The sequence below is a fragment of the Chenopodium album genome, chromosome 17 (genome assembly GCF_948465745.1).
Source record: "Chenopodium album chromosome 17, dcCheAlbu1.1, whole genome shotgun sequence".
Classification (NCBI taxonomy): Eukaryota; Viridiplantae; Streptophyta; class Magnoliopsida; order Caryophyllales; family Amaranthaceae; genus Chenopodium; species Chenopodium album.
In genome coordinates, this window is record NC_137850.1 from 33,181,661 (window position 1) to 33,204,887 (window position 23,227).

General features: G+C 37.1%; 2 protein-coding genes and 2 pseudogenes across 9 annotated transcripts; 1 reads left to right on the top strand and 3 right to left on the bottom strand.

The window, feature by feature from the left end:
* Positions 1-955: 955 nt before the first annotated feature.
* On the top strand, positions 956-19,614 carry LOC145589580 (uncharacterized). 5 transcript variants are annotated; one of them, XM_081646212.1, is made up of 3 exons: positions 956-1,095; positions 1,891-2,588; positions 19,476-19,614. In XM_081646212.1, the coding sequence occupies exons 2-3, from the start codon at positions 1,941-1,943 to the stop codon at positions 19,506-19,508; spliced, it is 681 nt and encodes a 226-aa protein (XP_081502338.1). In that variant the 5' UTR covers positions 956-1,095; positions 1,891-1,940; the 3' UTR covers positions 19,509-19,614. The 5 variants fall into 5 exon arrangements, with proteins under 5 accessions (XP_081502338.1, XP_081502341.1, XP_081502337.1 ...); XM_081646215.1 differs by lacking the exon at positions 19,476-19,614 and adding an exon at positions 5,867-6,253; XM_081646211.1 differs by lacking the exon at positions 19,476-19,614 and adding an exon at positions 5,878-6,253.
* Positions 4,212-6,459, bottom strand: LOC145589583 (phospholipase A1-IIdelta-like; annotated as a pseudogene).
* LOC145590174 (phospholipase A1-IIdelta pseudogene) lies at positions 9,000-13,592 on the bottom strand (annotated as a pseudogene).
* LOC145589581 (uncharacterized) lies at positions 19,271-22,397 on the bottom strand. 4 transcript variants are annotated; one of them, XM_081646219.1, is made up of 4 exons: positions 22,251-22,397; positions 21,151-21,233; positions 19,807-19,859; positions 19,271-19,689 (listed from the first exon to the last, which is right to left on the bottom strand). In XM_081646219.1, exons 2-4 carry the CDS (start codon positions 21,221-21,223, stop codon positions 19,477-19,479), a joined length of 339 nt encoding a protein of 112 aa, XP_081502345.1. In that variant the 5' UTR covers positions 21,224-21,233; positions 22,251-22,397; the 3' UTR covers positions 19,271-19,476. The 4 variants fall into 4 exon arrangements, with proteins under 4 accessions (XP_081502345.1, XP_081502343.1, XP_081502344.1 ...); XM_081646217.1 differs by having other exon boundaries at positions 21,121-21,233; XM_081646218.1 differs by having other exon boundaries at positions 21,151-21,238; positions 22,251-22,390.
* Positions 22,398-23,227: the final 830 nt, after the last annotated feature.

Below are 23,227 nucleotides of genomic sequence, written 5' to 3' on the forward strand. Positions count from 1 at the left end.
AATGAATAGTGTTTGGACAATTATACCATTTAAAATGTTTGTTTACTTATTTACCCTCATTATGATTATTACCTCTTCATTTTTAACTTTTAAGATTAATGTGTGGACACTAATACCCCTAAATATATTTATTTATATATTTTATTTCATTATGTTGCCAATCATTAAATTTGTGATGTGAGGTTAAACCGAAAGAGATTCCGGATATGACTAGCTATGACACGTGCATCGCGCTCGTTAGCTACCCTAGTATTTGGGAAAAGGAAGTGTAAATTTAAACTAATACTCCATATTCCATCAATTGACGATCATATAAAGACTCAACTAGGGATGTCAATGGGACGGGGCGGGGCGGATGTTGGCCTTCCCATCTCCATCCCCACCTAAAATTTTCATCCCCATCCCCATCCCCATCCCCACATCGGGTCCAAAATTCATCCCCATCCCTGCCCCGGCGGGTACAACTCTAAAACCATCACCGCCCCGCCCCCACTTGGATATCCACCCCCACCTAATCCCCACCAAAAACCCGCCTAATCCCCACCCAAGACCCGCTTTTCAAATGCACAATCCAACATAATTAATACGGATTACAATAAAAAAAATTTGATTTTAATATTACACAAGTTTTTGTTTATAATATAAGTGTAGTATAAAGTATTACAATTAATATTTTAGTTCACGTAATTATTTTATAAAATAATATAAAAATATATAATTTTATTTTTAAAAATATATAAATATGGGTATTAGGTGGGGATGGGACGGGTACGAAGTGGGGCGGGTACAACTTAAAATCCACCCCCGCCCCCATCACCCATGGCAGGTATTGTTTTTATCCACATCTCCGCCCCACCACCTGCTAAACTGAGACCCATCCCCGCCCCACTGACATCCCTAGACTCGTTATTAGACGGATCTATCCCTTTAATAACTGTGACGGCCCTGACGGGTCATAAGGGATCCAATAGAATTGCTTTCTCTCAGATTAGTCAGATATCCATTGAAGCGCACTCAACGTTCTCCATTGAAGCGCAGTTGGCGTTTTCGCCGTTGAATCTAGTTCTTGTATCCCCCATTGAAGCAACTTCTGAGGTAAGTTGTTTGTATTTGTTGTCATCATATCAAATATCCCTAGAATTATGAGATCGATAATTGAATCAAATATCCCTATAATTATGAATCAAATTTGGTTGCTAATGTATTGCACAACACTTTAATGTTAGGATTTAACTATGAAATCAGAGCTCTTTTCCCTCATGCCCTGCCTCAGGGACGGGCCTGATTTTAATATGAAATTTGTGCTAGTTGTAAAATTTCGGCATTATTTATGAATTAACTTTCAGAATAAGATGTGAATTTTATTAAAACCCCACCATTTTTTAGTCTGACTTATGACATGAAGCAATCTCATTGAGGTTCAACCAATGGAAGAATTAGAAAGGTAGAGGAGACATTAATTTTATGACCACTTTTATAAATATAAAACCAAAATGTTGTATCTTGTATTTATGCTATTTTCATGATATAATCTTTGAAAAGTTTGTTTAGCTTGTTATGTTTTGTTTGCTGCTCCCGAGTCTAATGGTGTTTCATTATCGAAATTGACTTGATTTTGTGAGACATTCACCGTCGAAATAGGAAGAACTTTAAGAGATGGTGGGAGTACGGTGTTGAAGTTTGTGACTATTGGGTGACTAAACATTTGGTAGTTTGTGCTTGGATATGAAGCTGTTTTGGTTCGAGTTAAAAATGTTATGTGTAAGATTGTGAGGTCTTGTCAATCGATAATCGATGAATATTTGTGATGTTTGATTTAGAACTACAAACTTCGTCTTTATATGTTGCTTTTAAATTTGGTATGGCAACTAATGTTCTTATGGATTTCAGAATATTTGTGATGTTTGATTAAGGACTACAAACTTCGGCTTTATGTTCTTATGGATTTCAGAATGGAAGAAGGAAAATCCAATCTTGATGATGAATTGAGGGGGTTCCTGGCAGAATTTGTGGTGGGAGTTATCAAGTTTGAAGAGTTAGTGGAAGTTGGCCAGACGTTTCTTGTTAGATTTCAGCAGGCACTTGAGTTTCTTCGACGCCCTTCAATATTTGAATCATCAGAGCTGGTCAAGAGCATTGTTAAAGCAAATGAAACCAAGAGGGTTGGTGCATATGTAGAAGCTGGTTGCATTAATGCTTATGATAGCACAGTGAGTGTTAGTCAGCTGAACACAAGTTTGGGCAACCTTCGGGATTATTCACTTAAAGCCAAAGGCATAGTTGATGAACTTCAAAATCTTATGGATAAGGCAGGCAATGCTTTGATCATGAACCCAGATGACCAATTAGATATGGATTCCCTGGGTTCAGAACAAGAAGTAATTGCTTCTCGAAAGCTTGATGCTGCTGGTTGTGCCTCCTCTATGGCAGTAATATACAGCATGGTGAAACAAGATTATACGATGCAGGAAAAGATTGTTTCTTCATTGAATCTAAAATCATCCAGCGGTGAATTGGATAGCTACTGCAAGATGTGGACGTTAAGGCCGTTTATAAATGATGATATCATACATCAAGCTTTAAGACAGGTTAGATGATTTTACTAGCTTTGGATTTTCTGACCTATGATGTTTGCTGATCGAACACCTCATTATATGTCATGCATATGGAATTGTTCATTCATTGTTAGTTATAGTTTCTCTAGAGTCTATGGAATATATTTCTCTATGTTCTCAACGGCTTAAAGTTTTTCCTTCCTTGGAAGAGAAGTTCAAGTCTATTAATATATGATTAAAAATTGTTCCTTCTGTTTACTTCTGGTATGCGTCTGTTGCAGTTAGCAGTAAATAGTTTCTATCTTAACATATTAGGGGCCGTTTGGTTGTGGTTAATAATCAAAGGGAAAGGGAATGAACAGGCCCCATTCCCTTTGTAGCTGTTTGTTTGTCACTTTTAATCATTCCCTTTACCCATTTTTATTTTTGAGTTCACCCAAAATCCCTCTATATTGATTCCCCACCCCCCTAGACTTTTCCATTCCCTTTCCCTAGCCACCATTACACCACCCTACCCCCACCGCACAGCCACCACCCTTCTACCCTATCCCCACCGCACAACCACCACCCTTCTACCCTATCCCCACCGCACAACCACCACCTAGCCATCTAGCCGCCCCTCCCCGACCATCGCCGACCGTCGATAAGCTCGCACCTCGTTGCCCTTGACCCCTCGTCGCACCTCTCTCGTTGCTCCAGCGCACCGCCCCTGTTCGCACCTCTCTCGTCGCACCGCCCCTCGTCGCACCGCCCCTGTTCGCACCTCAACTCGTTACACCTCCCCTACCCCTCGTCGCACCACCCCTGTCCGCACCTACTCGGTTTGCACCTCCCTCATCCCTCCCCTCCCCCCGAAAATATCTCCTTTCCCGGAAAACCAATGAGCAAATTCAAATAGTTAGGGTTTGTGTGGGGTTTGAGATGATGGATAATTAGGGTTTATGAGTGCGCAGGTGGAGGTTTTCCGAGGAGGGGAGGGGTGGTGGAGGTGCGACGGGTTCTGGGGGATGCCGACAAGGTGGTGTCTTGGCGGTGGGGTAGCTGGAGCAGTGGGGAATTGAAGGATTGTGGGGTTGGGTGGTGGTGCTATGGTGGTGGTGATTCCCTTTGTTTTTTGTAAAACAAACAACATGCTATATGGAATGGGTTTCATTCCATTCTCTTTGAATCCCTTTGTTCATTCCATTCCGTTCACCCTGTGCGAACCAAACAGCCCCTTAATGTAATCATGTAATCACTACTCCTCCTTCAGAATTATATAGAAGTGCATTATTTTAACATGTATCTAAAATTTTGTAACATTTCTTAGAATATTGTGATCGAATTTCTCAATACTGTAGTACTTATAATAGGTTGAAGAGAGAATTTAAATTACACAACTACGGTAAAGGTTTATGTTTTTCTCCTGTTGAAATTATGTCGTAATTGTGATTGGTTTAGAGAATGTGATCATAAATAATGTATGTAGGGGGTAAAATTCTAGGTCCTAAAGATTAAAGTGCATAGTGGGTATGAATCTACAATCTAGTCTCTGACCAAAATTGCAATAAGCAGCCAAACAACTTATACTCCATCCCCAAATAATGCCTTTTGTCCACGATGTTCGGAAGGTGAACAAAAATAGAAAATAGTGGGATTTAGTTGTTTGAAGGTGAATAAAAAGAAGAAACTGGGATTTAATTGATTGAAGGCAAATACTAGTATACAAAACAATTCATTGATTAAAAGTGAATTAAAATAAGAAAGTAGTGGGGTTTGGTTGATTGAAGGTGAAATTAAAAAAAAAAAGTAAAATAAAAAAAAAATAATTGTGGAGTAATGAAACATTTATCTAGGGCTAAGGTCTTTGGGTCAAATGGGGTTTTCACTTGGGGAAGGAGGGAATGTTTCTAATCAAATATAGGAATTGGACATTCCTCGGGACAAGCTAGAATCCATTCACCTTCTTCATTCATCTGCATTCCTTTATTCTTCTCGACCCACCAAGATGGTGGTACAAGACACTCTTCCTTAAGGTAGTCGCATGACTTATTGACCAATGCGATACTCCGCTGGATTATAAGCTCAAACTGCCTCTTAACCCCATGCCAACCATTCACCACATGTAGCATAGCTTGCAAATTATGCCAATCGCCAGGATCTTTTGAGTGCTTTAAGTAATGAGATTTCCTTGTATCAATATTTAGTTCAGTGCCTAAATATACATAACCCATAAGCCTTGCTGGATAATGAGGGATTAAATCAAGTGTGTTTTTCACATGGAGTACCTTAAGATTGGGGTACAAATCAAACCTCTCCTTGAAGTGCTTGTTACCACTTTGGGGCAACCAAATACAATGGCTGATACTGGGATCTCTGTCGTAATGTTCTCAACAACATCAAAAGCACTTAGGATTGACAAGGTTGCTCCTAGGCTGTGGCCTGTGAACAAGATGCTCAAGTCCTCATCTTTGTATTTGTCAATTAGTTGCTTGATCTTATTCAAGAGCTGTGATCTTGCACTTAGTTTTGTGAAGGGGGATCTTGGGTCGTCAGATGTGTATATTGTGAGCCACCCTCTCATGACTTTGGGCAACCTGTGATCATCTTCGTTGTCGCTACCATCTTCTCCATTCTCATGATGGGCTGGTGGAATAAGTTGAACAAGTTAGTTAATCCTATGTCAAGATATCAAACAAACAATGACTTATATGATGACATAATGCCTGTATTTTCACTTCTTTACTGGCTCACATATATTGATATATGTCTTTCATTACATTTAACACTGAATGTTTCATGATCTATAATTGTATTTATCACAAATGCACAAAATCTTATATGCTCCTACACCAGTATTTTTGTTTTTCTGCACCAAAACCATTTATGCATAAATTACCTTTTTTTGTTGCTTAAGACATTCTTGTAATAATTTGACTTACCTATTCTAAAGTGTTTACGTAATTGATTAAAGGAGACTGGAGACCATATATGGTTACTTCAAATGATCAGTTGAAAACGTAGAAAAGTAACTTATGTACGGTATCATTGTGCTCTTGGTATTAGCAAGGTGAGCTATCACTAATGGGGGGTTTTAACATTGTAGCTACCGCTGATAGGCCATTATTAATACAAACAATTTCTTGAATATCTCTGTAAACAGTCTGACAGTGTTAGCCTGTCATTAACAACTGAATCTGCATTTAATACTACTTCCGGATCATATTATATGCAACTTTGGGGTATTATTTATGAGATATAAACAATTCCAAAGTTGCATATAATACGATCCGGAGGTAGTATATGTTTTTAGATAATCTCTCTGATTGTAGAAATTTTGAAGGAGTTAAAGGGAATATGCGAGGACTTGAAAAGAAGAGCGTGACACTAGAGAAATGTGTTTCTTACCAAGAGCTCCTTCCCGTAGGAGGGGCTTGGCAGATTGCAGCTTAGCTCCAAGAACATCAATCCACTCGTAACTTCTGGTAGTTCCTCTCCACGCCACGTAAATCTCTCTCCTCCCCATTTCCCTACTCACCTCATCATTAGAAACTGCAATATATCCCATCCAGTTTGACTCCCTATCCCACCTCTCACGTGACAACGACTTTAGAAGAAAGGCCTCAGGAACACTAATCCGAGCTGTGGCATAAAGGAAGCCAACAACATCATATTTATGCCCACCACCTGGGAAGGCAGTCTTGTGGAGGAGGTTTGACTTGGCGTAGCGGCTGCAGCCACAGTAGGCAGAGTTAGGATCGTTGATGAACGTGTCGTAGGTGACTTGGCAGAAGTCACCACACCGGATAATCAGACGACGAAGATCATCATTGAGTGGGTCTAGAAGGTCTTCCCAGTTTTTGGACCCTAGAAGGTTGTGCCATGTTGGGCCACATTCTGAAAGTCCTAGTTCTTGTTCGGCCATAGGAAACGGCCGAGAGGGGAAGGGGTGGCTCTGCTGGTGGATGGGGAGACTTTGGGGAGAGAAGATGGTGGGGGTTTTATATGTTAATGATGAGTATGGAGTTGTTTTTGATGATAAATATTATAGACCTGTTCCCTGTTGACTAGTGGATATATGGGCTATGGTACCCTGTTTTCTAATAGAAATTAAAATTATGCTATAAACTAAACTTCAGTAATAAAAAATCTATAATCTGAACATCTCTTTTTTACATTGTATTAATATATGTAACATATAATATATATTAAAAAAAAAAGTTTGTTTAAAATACTTTCTACTGCAAAACTTTAGTGTTTGCTTGTATAAAATAAGTACAAGTGGTAATAAACAAGAAGATGATGAACATAGATAATCCAGCTACCACCAAAGGACTCAGATTGTTTTTGCAATGGTGAATTTATTTTTGTTTTTGATTTATTGTGTTTTATTTTTTATTTTTTTTTTTTGATGAAATTTATTGTGTTTTATTAGTTTGATTTGATTTGTTCATTCCATTCCTTTAATGTCCACATACAGTTAAATTTTTTTTTTGAGGAAACCACATACAGTTAAATAGTTTAGATACTTTGAGCTTATAACGTCAATATTATGGTATACTGTCAAAAAAAAAATTCATAAAGAAAGAAAGTAAGAGTACTATCAGAGTATCAGACCATCAGTTGTTGAACTGAAGGTAAGAGTACTGTCAGAGTATCAGACAACTCTAAATTTGTCTGGGGCATAGTGACCAAAGAAGTGTCCAGCTCAATCGCCAATTAGTTTTACATCTAACGACGAGTTTGCTGAAATCAATCCCTTACAAAACCCAATTCGAGTCAAATCTGCTCCTATTACGTTGCTAAAAATCCCTCCCAGTTTCAATCATGATGATCAATATGAGGTCTAAAAGGCTGCAGGTACCATGGATCCTTTAAATCCCAATTGGGTTGCCCGTAGGTTGTTATGTGCCTAGAGGTGTAAAGTATATGAACAAGATAGAGTGAACTCCTAGGTCTCGCGATGTTGCCCGTAGGTCTTTACGTGCCTTGAGATAGATGTACAGTATATGAATAAGATAGAGTGAAAGGGTCCTCTCCAAAACCAAGAGGGTATAACTAACAGTCTAGACTTTTCTGAACCGCATGCTGGAGGATATATAATCTCCCAACTTCAAGCGAGGAAGCATTTTAGCAAAAAACCTTCCCTTCTACCCAAAAAAATTGGGAGATTAATCACACTATACATCTCTTTTTTCATTAATACGGAGTAACATAAGATGTCATTTTCCTTTCTCTTCATTCCTCTCCCTCCCTATCCCAAACAAAGTAATATACCACCAAATAAACAAGGATATGGCTAAGGCCTTATATGGTTCATCTTATTTGTGCTTATCTAAACTTATATGAACTGGTCTGATTTGGTATGATCTGATCTGGATGTTAACTTTGACCTTAAATATACGATAATATATACGGAAAAAATATATCAAGTGGGTCTTGTTAGATTCGTAATAATGTGTATTTTATTAATATGTAATTTCATATTTTTTTCATTACGAAATTAAAGATATTTAGCAATAAAAAACTGCACATAAAACGATGATTTGATCTGAACTAATTTTTTCTGATCTGAACTTATTTTTTTATTTGATCTAAATTTATTTTTTCTGAAATAAGTATAAATAAGGTGAATTAAACAAGGCCTTAAGTGATGACTATAAAAGTTCCTGTTTCTTGATTTCTTCCTCGTATCCCCTTTAACACCACCCGAATTGGGCAACTGACGCTGACATTTTATCCAACCTTTCAAAATGTGACTTGATCACCACTCCATGTCTCTCTCACCAACTAAAGCGACGAAGCACCATTTACGCCTTTCAAATCCATCTTTGAACACGAGGATAAAGATATGATTCGATTAGTAGGATGTCTTCATTGTCTTCACTAGACGCTTGACTGCAAATTTATCACAAGTAACAAAGTATAGAATTTATCTTTGCTCAACATTTTAACTGTTCAAAATTTTGATTTATTTAATAGACTTGCACGTACTATGATTACGTTGACACGGCAACAATGGAAAAACTTTTCATTTCATATATACTCCGTATATTCTTCATAAATGTATCCAACTTCATGGTTTTGTGGGTTGTCCATATTCAACAAGCTTGCCGTGTCTTTGACTTGCTCGCCTAATACATTGTGCCAATGTCATTTTCTTTTATAACTTTGCTTGTATACTCCACATTAGATTAGCTTTGACCATGTCGATTGATCAGTTAACATCATACACTATGATCAACAAGTGTTTGAATCAATTGGTAAGGTAGTTCTTTCAGCTTAATTAAAGACTTGAAACCAGCCCAACTCCGAATTAATTGGAGTTTAATGGGGTGGAATTACTGAATATGCTTAGCATAATAAAAAAAGATCAAATACTATGGTACTCTGCTAAAGATTTGGATACAATAATCATTCACAAAAACAAGTCAATAATTTAATCTCCAAACAAAGCAAGAAAAATGAAGTAGCCAAACAACACAAGTTAAAAACTACATTGCACCACCAAATCTCACTTTAGAAACATTTTGTTCATGAAAAACTTCAATTAGATTTGGTTAATCATATTCAGGAACAGGAATTTCCTCGGGACCAGCCAAAACCCATTCTCCTTGCTCATTCAACACCATCCCTTTATTCTTCTCAACCCACCAAGATGGAGGCACAAGACACTCCTCCTTAAGGTAATCACATGATTTATTAACCAAAGCGATACTCCGTTCAACCACGAGCCGGAACTCTTCCTTAAACCCTTGCCAACCATTCACAATATGTAGCATAGCTTGCAAGTTATGCCAATCACCAACATGTCTCGAGGCTTTAAGGAACGGTGATTTCCTTGAATCGATCTCTAGCTCGATTCCCATGTGTACGTACCCCATTAGCCTTGCAGGATAAAGTGGAATTGTATCGATCACATTTCTAACGTGAAGGATCTTGAGATTAGGGTGCGCATCAACTCTCTCCTTGAACCGCTTGTTGCCTACTTTAGGGCAACCGAAAATGATGGCTGAGACCAGAATTTCCCTTGTTATATTCTCAGCAATGTCGAAAGCACTTAGAACCGATAAGGTTGCTCCTAGGCTATGACCTGTGAATATGATGCTAAGGTCTTCATCTTTGTACTGCTCAACTAGTTGTTTGATCTTGTATAGGAGTTGTGCTCTTGCACTAAGTTTTGTGAAGGGGGATTTTGGATCGTCGGATGTGTAAATTGTAAGCCAACCCTGCATAACTTTGGGCTTCCTATGTAAACCTTCATCGTCGTCATTCTCATCATCTCCGTTCTCAGCATCATCTCCATTCTCATGGTGGTCTGTTGAAAAACTAAAAGAATTAGAAATAATGGATCAAATATAACTTGACATAGGTAAATAAATGACAAAAAAAAATGTCTACTAGTCCTCCTAGGGTGACTATATTGCTACTCTTTTTTTTTTCCCTGGTTAATAAGAAGAACTGACTTGTCATTGTAAAATCACATACATACAATATAGTTGCCAACTCGGATAAATGGGCTAGACAATTTGAGAATAGGGAGAAAGGATAAGGTGATCCCTACCCTCGCTCAAAGTGACCTTAGCTTGATTGTACCAATAGGCTAACCGTACACTTGGTTGGTGACTATATTGCTAAGTACCTTTTTAATTATCATGCAAAAAACCTTTCTATGAAACTTTAATGTAGTATGCTCTTCTGAAAATTTTTACAGTAGTCATTTAAAATATGACTATGTAATGTTTTAATAATTATATAGTTTATAATTGACATATTTTTTCATAGTAATCAATTATATTACTTTATTAATGGTTTTAAATAGTATTATCAACATTTTTTTGATTTATCAAATTTTTATTTTCATTTATGTAATTTTTATTCTTATTTTATAGTTTATTAATAAAAAAATTATTTTATTTTGGATAAATTTTTTTAAAAATTTATATTTAAATTGTAGATATTATAAGACTAATTGTGGCCATTATATACCATAAAAATATGAACGGATCATGTTATATATGATTAAAATATTATGATAGTCATTTTTCAAACGACTACTATAAAATCATCCATGCTCCTCATTGATTGCTAGATGGCTAGATGCTCCTTATCTAGATATAAGAAATAAATTTAGTGTATTTAGTGGCTCTTTTAGTTTGGTGTTACATGCTATCCACTAACACTGGTACATGATCATAATCTCAAGGGAATTTCCTTAGCCCTTCTCCTCCTTCTCCTTCATTCTTAAAGAGTCTAATCTCGGCCTATAGTATATAGAATTCTAACTCGGTAAGAATTTAGTTATCCAAGGTAGTTAAAGTTTTTCTTCCTTCGCAAGAACATATACACATATTACCCTTATTTACGTACCAAGTAACGTACAAAAACACACTCAATGCATGCACCATCCACGGCTTGCCCACGGTCAGCCACAAGGTTGGTGGTGTTTAAAATAATAAAAAAAAAAAGTTGGATATATATATAAAAATAAAAAATAAAATAAAATAAAAGAACTTTAATTTATTTTTTTTTTTGACAAGAATACACTATTTCACAAGCATAATGCTATTCTGAATAACATTTCAAAATAGCTACTAAAATTTATTTTTATCAATCTAAATCTTAAGATTTTCAGAATTTCAGACTAATTAAATAGTTAGTTTTAAAAAGCATTTTACTTAATAAGCTAAATTTGAAAATTTTCACAACTTTTACCAACCTGCTAGATGTGAAACCAGCTTGTTTGTACGAGTGCTTTTTCAACCATAAAAAACAACTTTTACCAACCTTTCAGCATAATTTTACCACTTGATAAATTTAATTTCACATTTAGAAGCTAGGAAAATATCTTATCATGAGGATATTATAAATGTTTGAAGATATTTTATACTTGTATGATTCTTCAAAAACGTAAGGCGTAGCAACTAGCAGCCATGGCATGATAACGACCCAAACTAACAGGTAAAAAAGTACCAACGAGGTAGGCCAACGCCAATGACATTTCGTAATGCTATTTTTGTTTTAAAAAGAACGCTAATTAAATTTGTTTTATGCTATTAATGTACAGTTATTCTAATACTTCCTCCACTCTAATGTTTCCTTTGTTCATTAAAGCTTACTTTATCTTGGGTGTATTCTATTTACCAGATTTTTACTGATCTGAACTTATCTTAACTTATATCTGAACTTACTTGAATGTATCTGAACTTATTATTAGATCTTACCAAAACTTATTTTAGTTGTAATTCGTACTTGATTAACCTTTATCAGAACTTATTAAACTTGAACTAAACTTATCTGGACTTAACTGAATTTATTACACCTGAAATAAGTGAAAATAAGGTGAACAGAACAGATCCTTGAATTTTCACTTTTTTAAGAGTTGTATTTTTAGCATATGCAGTAATAAGTAAAGTCATATTAGTTAAAGATGGTAGAGACTTCATTAAGGGCTAAGTAAGGGTAACCTTACAAGGCTAATAACTCAGGTCTAGGTATAAAGTGAAAATTAAATCTAATTGGTAATGCTCAAATAATTTTAGGTGAAGAGAACACACCATAATTACAACTTTTCACCTTTACTAAAATTTTCTTTAATTACTGCTTATCAAAATTGTCTCACTTTGCCTTCTCTCTGTCACTAAATCAAGGTAAAAAAATGTTTGAAAATTTAAACATACATATAAAACAAAAATATTTTTATAATACAAGCATAAAAAAAATTCAACAGTAAAAAATATCATGAAATCTCTCCTTATAAGTTTAATCTCCTATCAATGCAAACACTAAAGCCAAAGTAGCTAAAACTTGTAATGTAGGCTGCAACTCGCTAGAATCAAGGCAGTGCTAAGACTGCTATCTACAAAGTGGTTTCAACACTCGTGGGATGACTAAGAAGACAATTTCTTTTAAGTTTGTTTTCTTTTGTTCATAGGAGTAAGTGTTGCTCATAGCTTTGTAAAGGTCTTAATAGGCCTATAAACTTTTCAATATATGCAATTGAATCCTTCGTAAAAGAAAAAAGCTAAAACTGTGGCCATATTTTTACATTATTGTCTATTTATCTTTGTCTATGCCAGATAATATTGACAAATTAGCCAATTAGCCATCACACCTCTATTTCTTTTTTTAAGGGCAAATTTTGAATTTAAGACTGTAATTAAAAACCATAATAGGAAAAATTAGAGTCAAAAGAAACCTATCTGTTGCCTGGATATTAAGGTGATAAAAAGTATCTTATTTACTAATTATACAATACTAAAGGTTTATTTATTTATTAATTATTGTAATCCAATAATATGAGTAAAATACACCTACTTGCAATAAAATAAAATGGTTTAGACATTTATTTTACTTGACTTTTGGATTTTTGTTCATTTTGCTAAAAAGAAATTCATCATTAAAAAAAAAAAAAACCATAATTATGATTAATTCTCTTACCATGACATCCTTCGGCAAGCAAAGACTAGACTGTAGTTTAGCACCAAGAACATTAATCCACTCATAATTCCTCGTAGTCCCTCTCCATGCTACACATATCTCTCTCCTTCCCATCTCTTGACTCACCTCATCATTTGAAACCGCGATATAGCCAATCCAATTAGATTCCCTATCCCACCTCTCTCGCGACATAGACTTGAATAGGAACGCCTCAGGAACACTAACACGAGCCGTGGCATACAAAAACCCTACGACATCGTACTTGTTTGAGCCACCAGGGAAGGCGGTTTTTTTCAAAAGGTCTGACTTGGCGTAGCGACTGCTACCACAATAGGCAGAGTTAGGGTCGTTGATGAAGGTGTCATAGGTGACTTGACAAAAGTCGCCGCATTGGATGATCAGACGACGGAGTTCGTCGTTGAGTGGGTCTAGAAGATCTTCCCAGTTACGGGACCCTAACAGGTTGTGCCTGTTAAATAATATGTTTATATTATCTCGTAAATATTCTGTAAAATATATCTTGTGTATTTTAGGTTATTCTCATGATTAGGTTGTAAACCCTATATATATTGTTTTAATGAGAATGCCTCCTCGAAGGAGAATTACACAATCACACATGGTATCAGATTCCAATTAGGGTTTTCTCTCTTCTCCCCCTTTCTCAAACCCTAACAACGATCCTACACCTTCCCTTAGCCGTCCCTAACTCACCACCATGGCCGGTGATGACGTGACCCCCCCTCCTCCTCCTCCTCCTCCCAACAACACTCCTTTTCACCCGGCATATGCCGTTAACAACATCAAATCTGTTATGAACGTGACTCTTGATCACGAGGACTCCCAATATGCTACATGGGTTGAACTTTTCCAAATTCAAGCTTGTGCTTGCAACGTGCTTGATCATATTGACACGAAGGTTAAACGTCCGACGGATATTGATGATGATACGTGGAAGCGATTAGATGCGATTGTCAAGCAATGGATATATAGCACTATATCCAAAGATCTTGTTAATACTATCATGAAACCGGGTGCTACGGCTCAAGAATTATGGACCCGACTCGAGGAGTTGTTTCATGACAATAAGCATACTAGGGCAGTGTATTTGGAGGAGCAATTTTCGAATACCAAACTCGAGCACTACACTAATATGTCTGATTATTGTAAGCAAATCAAGATTCTCGCGGATCAACTTGCTAATGTTGATTGTCCCGTTTCAGATCGGAAGATGGTTATGCAATTAATTGCCGGACTCACCGAAGGTGAATATGATACTGTGGCTGCCATAGTTTCTCAATCCGAACCAACCCCAAGCTTCAACAAGGCTCGATCTATGTTCCTTCTCGAAGAAACCCGCAAGAACAAGCAACGGGAACAAGGCCAAGCCTTTGTGGCCCAGACCTGGCAGGCCCAAACCGGCACCACCGCCGGCGCAACCCAGCCGCCGCCAGCAGACCAGCAGCGTGGCACCAGCAAGGGCCGCGGCCGCGGCCGTGGCAGCAGCAAGCAGCAGGGTAAAGGCCGTGGTCGGGGGCGGACTAACAACAACAATAATCAGCAGCAACAGGCCCCTCAATGGGGGCAGGCCCAACAGGCCCAACCGCCACCTCAATGGAATCAGGCCCCTCAATGGGGAGCCCAACAATCCTGGCAACAACAACCCGGGCAGTGGGCCTCACCACCCTGCCCGTTTCCAACGGCCCAGCAGCAGCCAAGTCGAGGGTCCAGTCCTTCGGTTTTGGGCCGCCCTCCCCAACAGGCCTATTATGCAAGCCCAAGCCAGTCTTCTTACGGTCCACATATGTCACCTACGGATTTGGGGCAAGCGTATAGTTTCATGAGTCTTCAACCGCCGGACAATGGATGGTATATGGACACGGGAGCCACTTCACACATGACTCGTGACTCGGGTAACATTTCTAAACTGTTTAATTTGAGCACTCCTCAATTTATTTTAGTTGGTGATGGCAAACGTATTCCAATTAACGGTTATGGCATGTCTACTACCCCCCCCACCTAATCCACCTTTTTCTCTCAAAAATGTCCTCTTTGTTCCTAACATAATTAAGAACTTAATTTCTGTTAGAAAATTTACTTGTGACAATTCCGTTTCTGTTGAGTTTGACCCTTTCGGTTTTTCTGTGAAGGACCTTCTTTCGGGGACAACTCTAGCGAGGTGTAACAGTGTGGGGGACCTCTATCCTTTCTCAAACTCTTCCGCTGCATATGGCACTAGTCAACTATCTCTAGCTGCTATTTCTCCTTCAACTTGGCAGCATAGGCTTGGACACCCCGGCGAACCAGTTTTTAATTTTCTTAGGAAGAACAATTTTATTAAATGTAATAAGAGAAATAGTTCTCAATTTTTCTATTCATGTCCTTTGGGAAAACATGTACGACTTCCTTTTCAGTCATCTACTTCTATTACTTTTTCCCCCTTTGACATTATTCATATGGATTTATGGACTTCTCCTATTGCTAGCAAATTGGGTCATAAATACTATTTAGTATTGCTTGATGATTTCTCTCATTTTATTTGGGTTTTTCCTATTAAATACAAGTCACAAGTCTTTGATATTCTCCTTAATTTCCGAGCATATGTTCAAACACAATTCGAAAAAGCCATAAAATCATTCCAAAGTGATAATGATCGTGAATTTGATAATTCCCCCTTTCGCAATTTTTGTGCAAATAATGGCTTGGTCTTTCGTCTCTCTTGTCCAAACACTTCTTCTCAAAATGGCAAAGCCGAAAGAATTATTCGCACCATTAATAACATGTCTCGGACTATCCTCTTTCATGCTTCTCTCCCCCCTTCTTTTTGGGTATATGCCATACATATGGTTGCTTATGTTCTAAACATCTTACCATCAACAACCATTCAAAATAGGACTCCAACTGAAATTCTCTACCGTAGGACGCCCACTTATGATCACCTACGAATTTTTGGTTGCCTATGCTACCCAAACTTAAGTGCTACGGCCCCTCACAAACTTGCTCCTAGGTCCGTACCATGTGTCTTCTTGGGGTTCCCATCTAACCATAGAGGGTATTTGTGCTACGATTTGTCCACTAATAAAATCTTGATTTCCCGTCATGTAACTTTTGTAGAGGATATTTTTCCCTTTGCTAACCTCAAACATTTTAGAAATCAAGACTAGGATTTTTTGGATGCTAATGATAATGCTTCTGCCATGCTTCCCATTTTCATGCATTCTTTGTCACAAATCAGCCCACAAATCCCACAAACACATGGCCCACCTATTTCCCCAACAATTCCCACCTTTCCACGCCAATCCCTAACCCAGCAGACTAGTCCGCAGGTTGGTTGCGGCCCAGTCCCTCATACCGCAGCTGGGCCGCGGACTCCTCTGCCATCTCCCCCCAATTCTCCCACCAGCCTACACACCTCTCCTCTTAGCCCAACAATTCAGTTCGGCTCTCTTCCCTCCCCAACCCCGGTCCAACCAAATTCCCAAACTCGGCCCACTCCTCACCCTTCACACTCCATGGCCACTCGTGCCAGGTGTGGAATATTCAAGCCAAATCCAAAATATCAAGCTCATGTGACAATACCCGATATTTCACCTTTGCCTAAAAATCCGAAAATTGCCATGCTTGATCATAATTGGAATGCGGCCATGAATGAGGAATTTAACGCTCTTACTAAACAGCACACTTGGGATCTTGTTCCAAGACCGGAAGGGGTGAATATTATTCGGTGTATGTGGTTATTTAAACACAAATATAGGGAAACTGGTGAATTGGAGAGACATAAAGCAAGACTTGTTGTGAATGGCAAGTCTCAACAGGTTGGTGTGGATTGTGATGAGACTTTTAGTCCTGTGGTGAAACCGGTGACTATTCGTACAGTTTTGAGTATTGCTTTGGGTAGGGACTGGCCTATTCATCAATTGGATGTTAAAAATGCGTTTCTTCATGGTGACTTAAAAGAGACCGTTTATATGCATCAACCACCGGGTTTTGTAAATCCAAACGCTCCCACTCATGTTTGCCGGCTTAACAAGTCTCTCTATGGTCTTAAACAAGCCCCTCGGGCTTGGTATCAAAGATTTGCTAACTATCTTTTGCAAATTGGCTTTATTTGCAGCAAAAGTGATAATCCCCTCTTTATTTTGCGACATGGTGCTAATGTTGCGTATCTATTGCTCTATGTTGATGACATTGTTCTTACAGCTTCCTCCGAGCAACTCATGTGTGATATTATTGCTCTTCTCAAGTCCGAATTCTCCATGACTGATCTGGGGAAGTTGAGTTATTTTTTGGGGGTTTCTGTAACCAGAACAAAGGACTCTATGATCCTTTGTCAGAGTAAGTATGCAGAGGAAATTATTCACAGGGCAAAAATGGACAACTCCAAGCCGGTTATCACTCCAGTCGACACTAAGTCGAAACTTAGTGCTCATGATGGTGAGCCAATGAAGGATCCCTCTCTTTACAGGAGTCTTGCAGGTGCTCTTCAGTACCTAACTTTTACCAGACCTGATATTGCTTATGCTGTCCAGCAGATCTGTCTGTTTATGCATGCTCCCAGGGAACCTCATTTTAACGCTCTTAAGCGTATTATCATATATATTAAAGGCACTTTTGATCACGGCCTACATTTGTACCGTTCTGCACCTACGAGACTTACTTCATACACTGATGCCGATTGGGCAGGCTGCCCGGACACTCGACGGCCCACTTCAGGTTATTGTGTTTATTTAGGTGATAATCTTGTCTCTTGGTCCGCAAAACGGCAAGCTACATTGTCTAAATCAAGTGCCGAAGCAGAATATAGAGGTGTCGCTAATGTTGTTTCTGAATTATGTTGGCTCCGGAATCTACTTCTTGAGTTGCATTGCCCTATTCGACGGGCATCCTTGGCCTATTGTGATAATATCTCCGCCGTTTACTTGTCTTCTAATCCGGTACAACATCAACGTACCAAACACATTGAGATGGACATTCATTTTGTACGCGATAAAGTTGCTCTTGGTGAGATTAAGGTCTTACATGTTCCATCTTCATCTCAGTATGCGGATATTTTCACAAAAGGGTTACCTCGCCAACTATTTCTGGATTTCAGAGACAGTCTCAGCATTCGACCTCCTCCCGCTTCGACTGCGGGGGTGTGTTAGATAATATGTTTATATTATCTCGTAAATATTCTGTAAAATATATCTTGTGTATTTTAGGTTATTCTCATGATTAGGTTGTAAACCCTATATATATTGTTTTAATGAGAATGCCTCCTCGAAGGAGAATTACACAATCACACAGTGCCACGTGGGACCCTCGTCTGAGAATCCTAGCTCTTGTGAAGCCATTGGGTTTGAGAGGATGTGGTAGTAGTGGTGGTGTTGGTATTATTGATGATTATTGATAGTTGGACTAGTATTTTTTGAGAGATAAAATATGATTTTGGTTGACGTAGCTTGAGAATATTCTTACACTTTGTTTCAAAAATAAATAAATGATTATATAGTTTTTTAAATTAGTGAAATCCTGCATTTTTTACAATATAGTGCTCTGGCTTTAAGCCTCTTAACTGTAGTTTATAATAATGAAAATGTGGAAAATATCTAAGGTTATGTTGTAAAATGCTATAAAAAGGTTACTGGAAAATTTAGGCAATTGTTATGTTAAAAACGTCCCCTGTCCCAGATTGTTTCATTCAAATTTATACTTACAAACACCTATTTCTGACACTCAGCGTTCAACTCAAGCTTTTGATTGAGTTGGTACAAAGACTTAATTATTACGGAGGAAGTACTTCGTAGCACACGGAGTAATACTTTGTTCTCTCATCATTATTTTTAAGTTCCATTAATTTGCATTTTACAAAGCAAAATATACAAATCACAAACAAATCGGATTAAAGTAGATCATACCATACCAACTTAAACAACATTATTTCAACTTATTTAATTTAAGATCATATGATCAAGCTTTCTTATAACTCTTTCCAATAGAACTGATTGACTTAGGAAGCATAATTATGCATATTCTGTAGCAAGCTGTGGTTTACATGCAATTGACACATAGGACTAAGTCACTTCTAACATGGCTAAACTCAATTCTCTTCTTGCCCCTTTCTATGTAAAGGACCATTGAATAATCAATCAAATTTTGGAAGATGTATTATTCTTTTACTCCGTAATTAAAAAAATCACAAGCTAGCCAATTCATTTAATTGAGACGAGAACATATTACTGAATATAAATTTATAGGACGGACTGACTATGGAAGATGCCTAAGAATGATTAACGAGTCAAGTAATAACAAGTTTGAGCATAAGCAAATTAGGTCACCTGATCAACCAGCCATAGGGTTAGTACAGAACATATTTTCATATTGTTTCTGACATAGATGTTACACTCGAAGAAGATATACATTGGGCATCCGTGAAAAGAATACAAGCATCAAACTATCAGACAACACTATGATGTTTTTTTTTACCTTTCTTAAGATCAGATGCTAAGCTGATAACTTTCAAAGGTTAAGGCGATCCTTCATGGTCAAAGGGACTAGGAGCTGGAGGCGGAGGCTTTGGTTTTGGAATGTAAGGATGTGAAGGAGCGCCATGCTGAATAGGTCCATGTTTTACAGAAGCCTTGGAACGACTTGGGCTTGGATCAACAGGGCGATAGTCTTCCAAGCTCACATGACCATCTGAAATTCCCTGAGCAAAGTTGAAATTGTATCTGATTTCCTGCAAAACAGAGAAGTACATATGTTATTTGTGATTAAAACTAAAATAACAAGAAACAGCTGCTCAACCAGTCAGAAAACACAGGTTAACAAAGCGGTATACCAAAGAAGTTGTTACCTTCAGATTTCTACTTGTTGTCATTGTCATTGTGTTGCTATCGACTACCATTCCTGAAAAGCTGATATGTTATCATAATGATGAATATAATAAGGCTGATTAGAGGAGCGGAAATGACTACTAGCTAGCAAGGTGTTTCCAGTTCTGGTGCTTTTTAAAATGCCAATTGTTGTTATAATTTTGCAGCAAAAGAATACTTGGCTTGAAATTAGAGTCAAGGTAACTAAGCATTGTTGTCCTGATTTGCAAATTCTGCTTTGGCATTGTGACTTGTGAGTTGCAAATTCAAGGCTAGTAAACCAAGTGCATCATCAAAAGACTGGTGCACTTTATTTAAATAAGGAAATTGTTTAACCAGATTATTGTCACACCATGCAGGTTCTGAGACCAACGTCATTAACACTAGGCATACATGCAAGTACGAGCTAAATTATCAGAGATGAAAGTTACAGCATATAAACTATATAGGATTCTAAAAGGAACTCAAACACAGGTACAAGTAACATACACGATTTAGTGTTAAGACTGTTAACTGCTTTTGAGTACCCAACATGTAAGTGTTATACTATGTTTTTAGCCATTGTTCAAGGGCTTTGAGTGAAACCTTGTAGTGGAGTAGAAACTAGAGTGAGTTCTTGTTGTATATGGGAGTTTGTATTCGTAGGAGAGACTTAAGGTGTAATGGAGTTGGTTCATTATAATGGAAAGTTTGAGTCAAAATCTGAGCCTAGGATATTCCCCTAGTAAATTTTCTCTTGCATAATTTTCAACCTAGCTTTTAAGTTCCTTTCGATTCCACAAAATTTCGCTATCATGAAGTTCCATACTAAAATTCAACCCCCTTGTTATACTGTTGCATCCAAATCACGAATTACATATCCTTGTAAGAATTCATGAATGTAAGTATTAAACCACAAATTTATTCAAAGGAACTACAATTTCTGATGCCTCGGGAACTGACTAGTGACTATGGAGTACATCCATGATCTAGTCATTTATTTAGATGCAAAGTGACTATAAAAAGCAGAGGACTACACTTGTCAATGTCTATGACACAAACTAGTGCAGAAATTCAATAATCTTCAAATGAAATTTTCAACTCCAAGTCGAGCAATGAACGTAGACTACTAACAAGGCATGAAGACCCCCTACCCGCATCAAAGAATGATCATTTACAACAAAAACACAAATTATACAAGTTTTCATTGTGATAGAGCAAAATCTAGTGCTGCAGATAGACAAACAAAGAGCATATTATGAAGGTTCATCTCCAAATCTCCTTATCATGCAAATATATGAAGTAAAAGTAGTTACCAGAAACTAGTATAGATCGATTAACTGTACCACTAGAGGAGTTGGATGTCAATAGTAGAACTCCAACAAGCCATAGCGCTATGCAGAAGCCAAAAGCCTGCATTCTGAGTTTTCTGCGCTGGAAGATAAACAAAATAAATAAATTGGGAGTGCAAATACAAAATCATATGTATATTTATATCATTATATACCAAACTTGATAGCATAATTTATGTTCTAACTTTCCACAACCCCCTATCCAATAATAAACATTACGCGTAAACTATATTCTCTTTTTTCCTTTGATAATCAGAAATCCATTATGATGAAAGGAACCACAGCACATTATTAGCAAGGATTTAACCTACTACACCTAAAAAAAACACCCCATGAAGCCGAAGTTAATACATGTATACATCAACTATCAAATTCAATGCACTACGGTCCATTTTGATAGGAAACAATAAATAGCGGCAATGGTAATGAGTTTATGTCATTTTGTAAACATATTTAATCATGCCCATGTTCGCGGTAATGGCCGTCCACCATGAAGTATCTCTTTTTCTTCGTTACTCCCTCCGTCCCTAAATTACATTTCTACTTCTCTCTATTATGTGAGAAATAAATGCTAGAAGTAGGAATGTAATTTAATGACGGAGGGAGTATTAAGTTCTGCCGCGAAGACACCAATTTAGACTGTGGTAGTCGATGGTGAAGATAAAACAATTTTGGGTATGAAGATACAATACCATGGATGTTAACTCCAGACTTTCCTCAAATTTTATGTGTTTATTTATATTTGTCACATGACTCACATCATCTCAGTATACAGAGTATAAAACTGAAATTCATCTTTAACCATTCCTCAACTATACTATCACAAAACAATTGTTACACACTCCCAAAAACAACAAACAAAACAATTATTACACCAAATTACCACAATACAATCATTAATCATTAGTACTAAAAGCAAATAAATCTAAGCCATATTTTTTAAGAAAAAGATCATTCAATTCCTTGATTTCCAATTAAAAGTTATGACTAAAGTATCTCGATTAAATAGCTAAAACTTTGACCATAATTAATACTCAGTATTATTAAGCGGGTATTATTAGATTCGTATTGTACTCTATAAATGATAAACTTACCTGTAACCGACGAAAAAACAGCAAAAACCTATGAGCGATAATCCGCTACAAGTTAGAAGTGGCTAGTAGAAGGCATGGTGGTGGTTAATAAGGGAGGGAATGTAATGTAATATGTATTCATGTAATCATGTATTGAAAGAATTGGAGAATGATAAAAATTGGTATTGAATAGAAGCACAATTATTTGGACTTGGAGTAGCCCATGTGTGAAAGTGACACACGTCTAGGATTGCAGACCTTTCTTTTTCTTCTATATATATCGTCGATTCGTGGTTTGGGACTAGTGCAATTACAGATGTTGTCGTGTTTCTATGTTTTCAAGACACCATGCAATGGCCTATTCAATTCTCCTTTGGATTCTTTTCTTTCTTTCTTCTATGTTAAACTATTGTTTTTAATCTAAATGTTCGTATTTCAATTTTTAAGTAGCAATTTTTTTACTAAATTATTTTAAAAAAACTTTAAGATACTCTTCGAGAAATTATAACTTACTCCATAAGAAATTGTTTCAAGAATAAATAAACTCCGTAGTCCGTACTTGTACAATGTTAGTATTCGTGCGCACAATCCATGATTTGTACTTCCTTCGTTTTTTTTAACTTAAATCGCTTTGACGTTTATACTATTCACCTTTTTTCTTTTGACCATTTTTGACATTTACACTTTTTATGTGAGAGTTTTTAAAATTCTTATCAATAAGTATTATCATAATATACAACTTTTTTTTTATTTGTGGAGATTTAAAGTTATTGATCGTTAAGTTTTGCATTGACAAGCGTGATAAAATAAACAAATCAAGTAAAAAAGACGGAGGAAGTAATTTATACTCCCTCCGTCCTTATTTGATAGTCACTTGCCCAAAATGTTAATAATATTTGTTTTTTTCAAGTATCATTAATATTAACTTTACCAAATTATCTCCAATTTGCAAAAATATTTGTGCAAATTTAACTTTTCTACGTAAATTGTAAATTTTG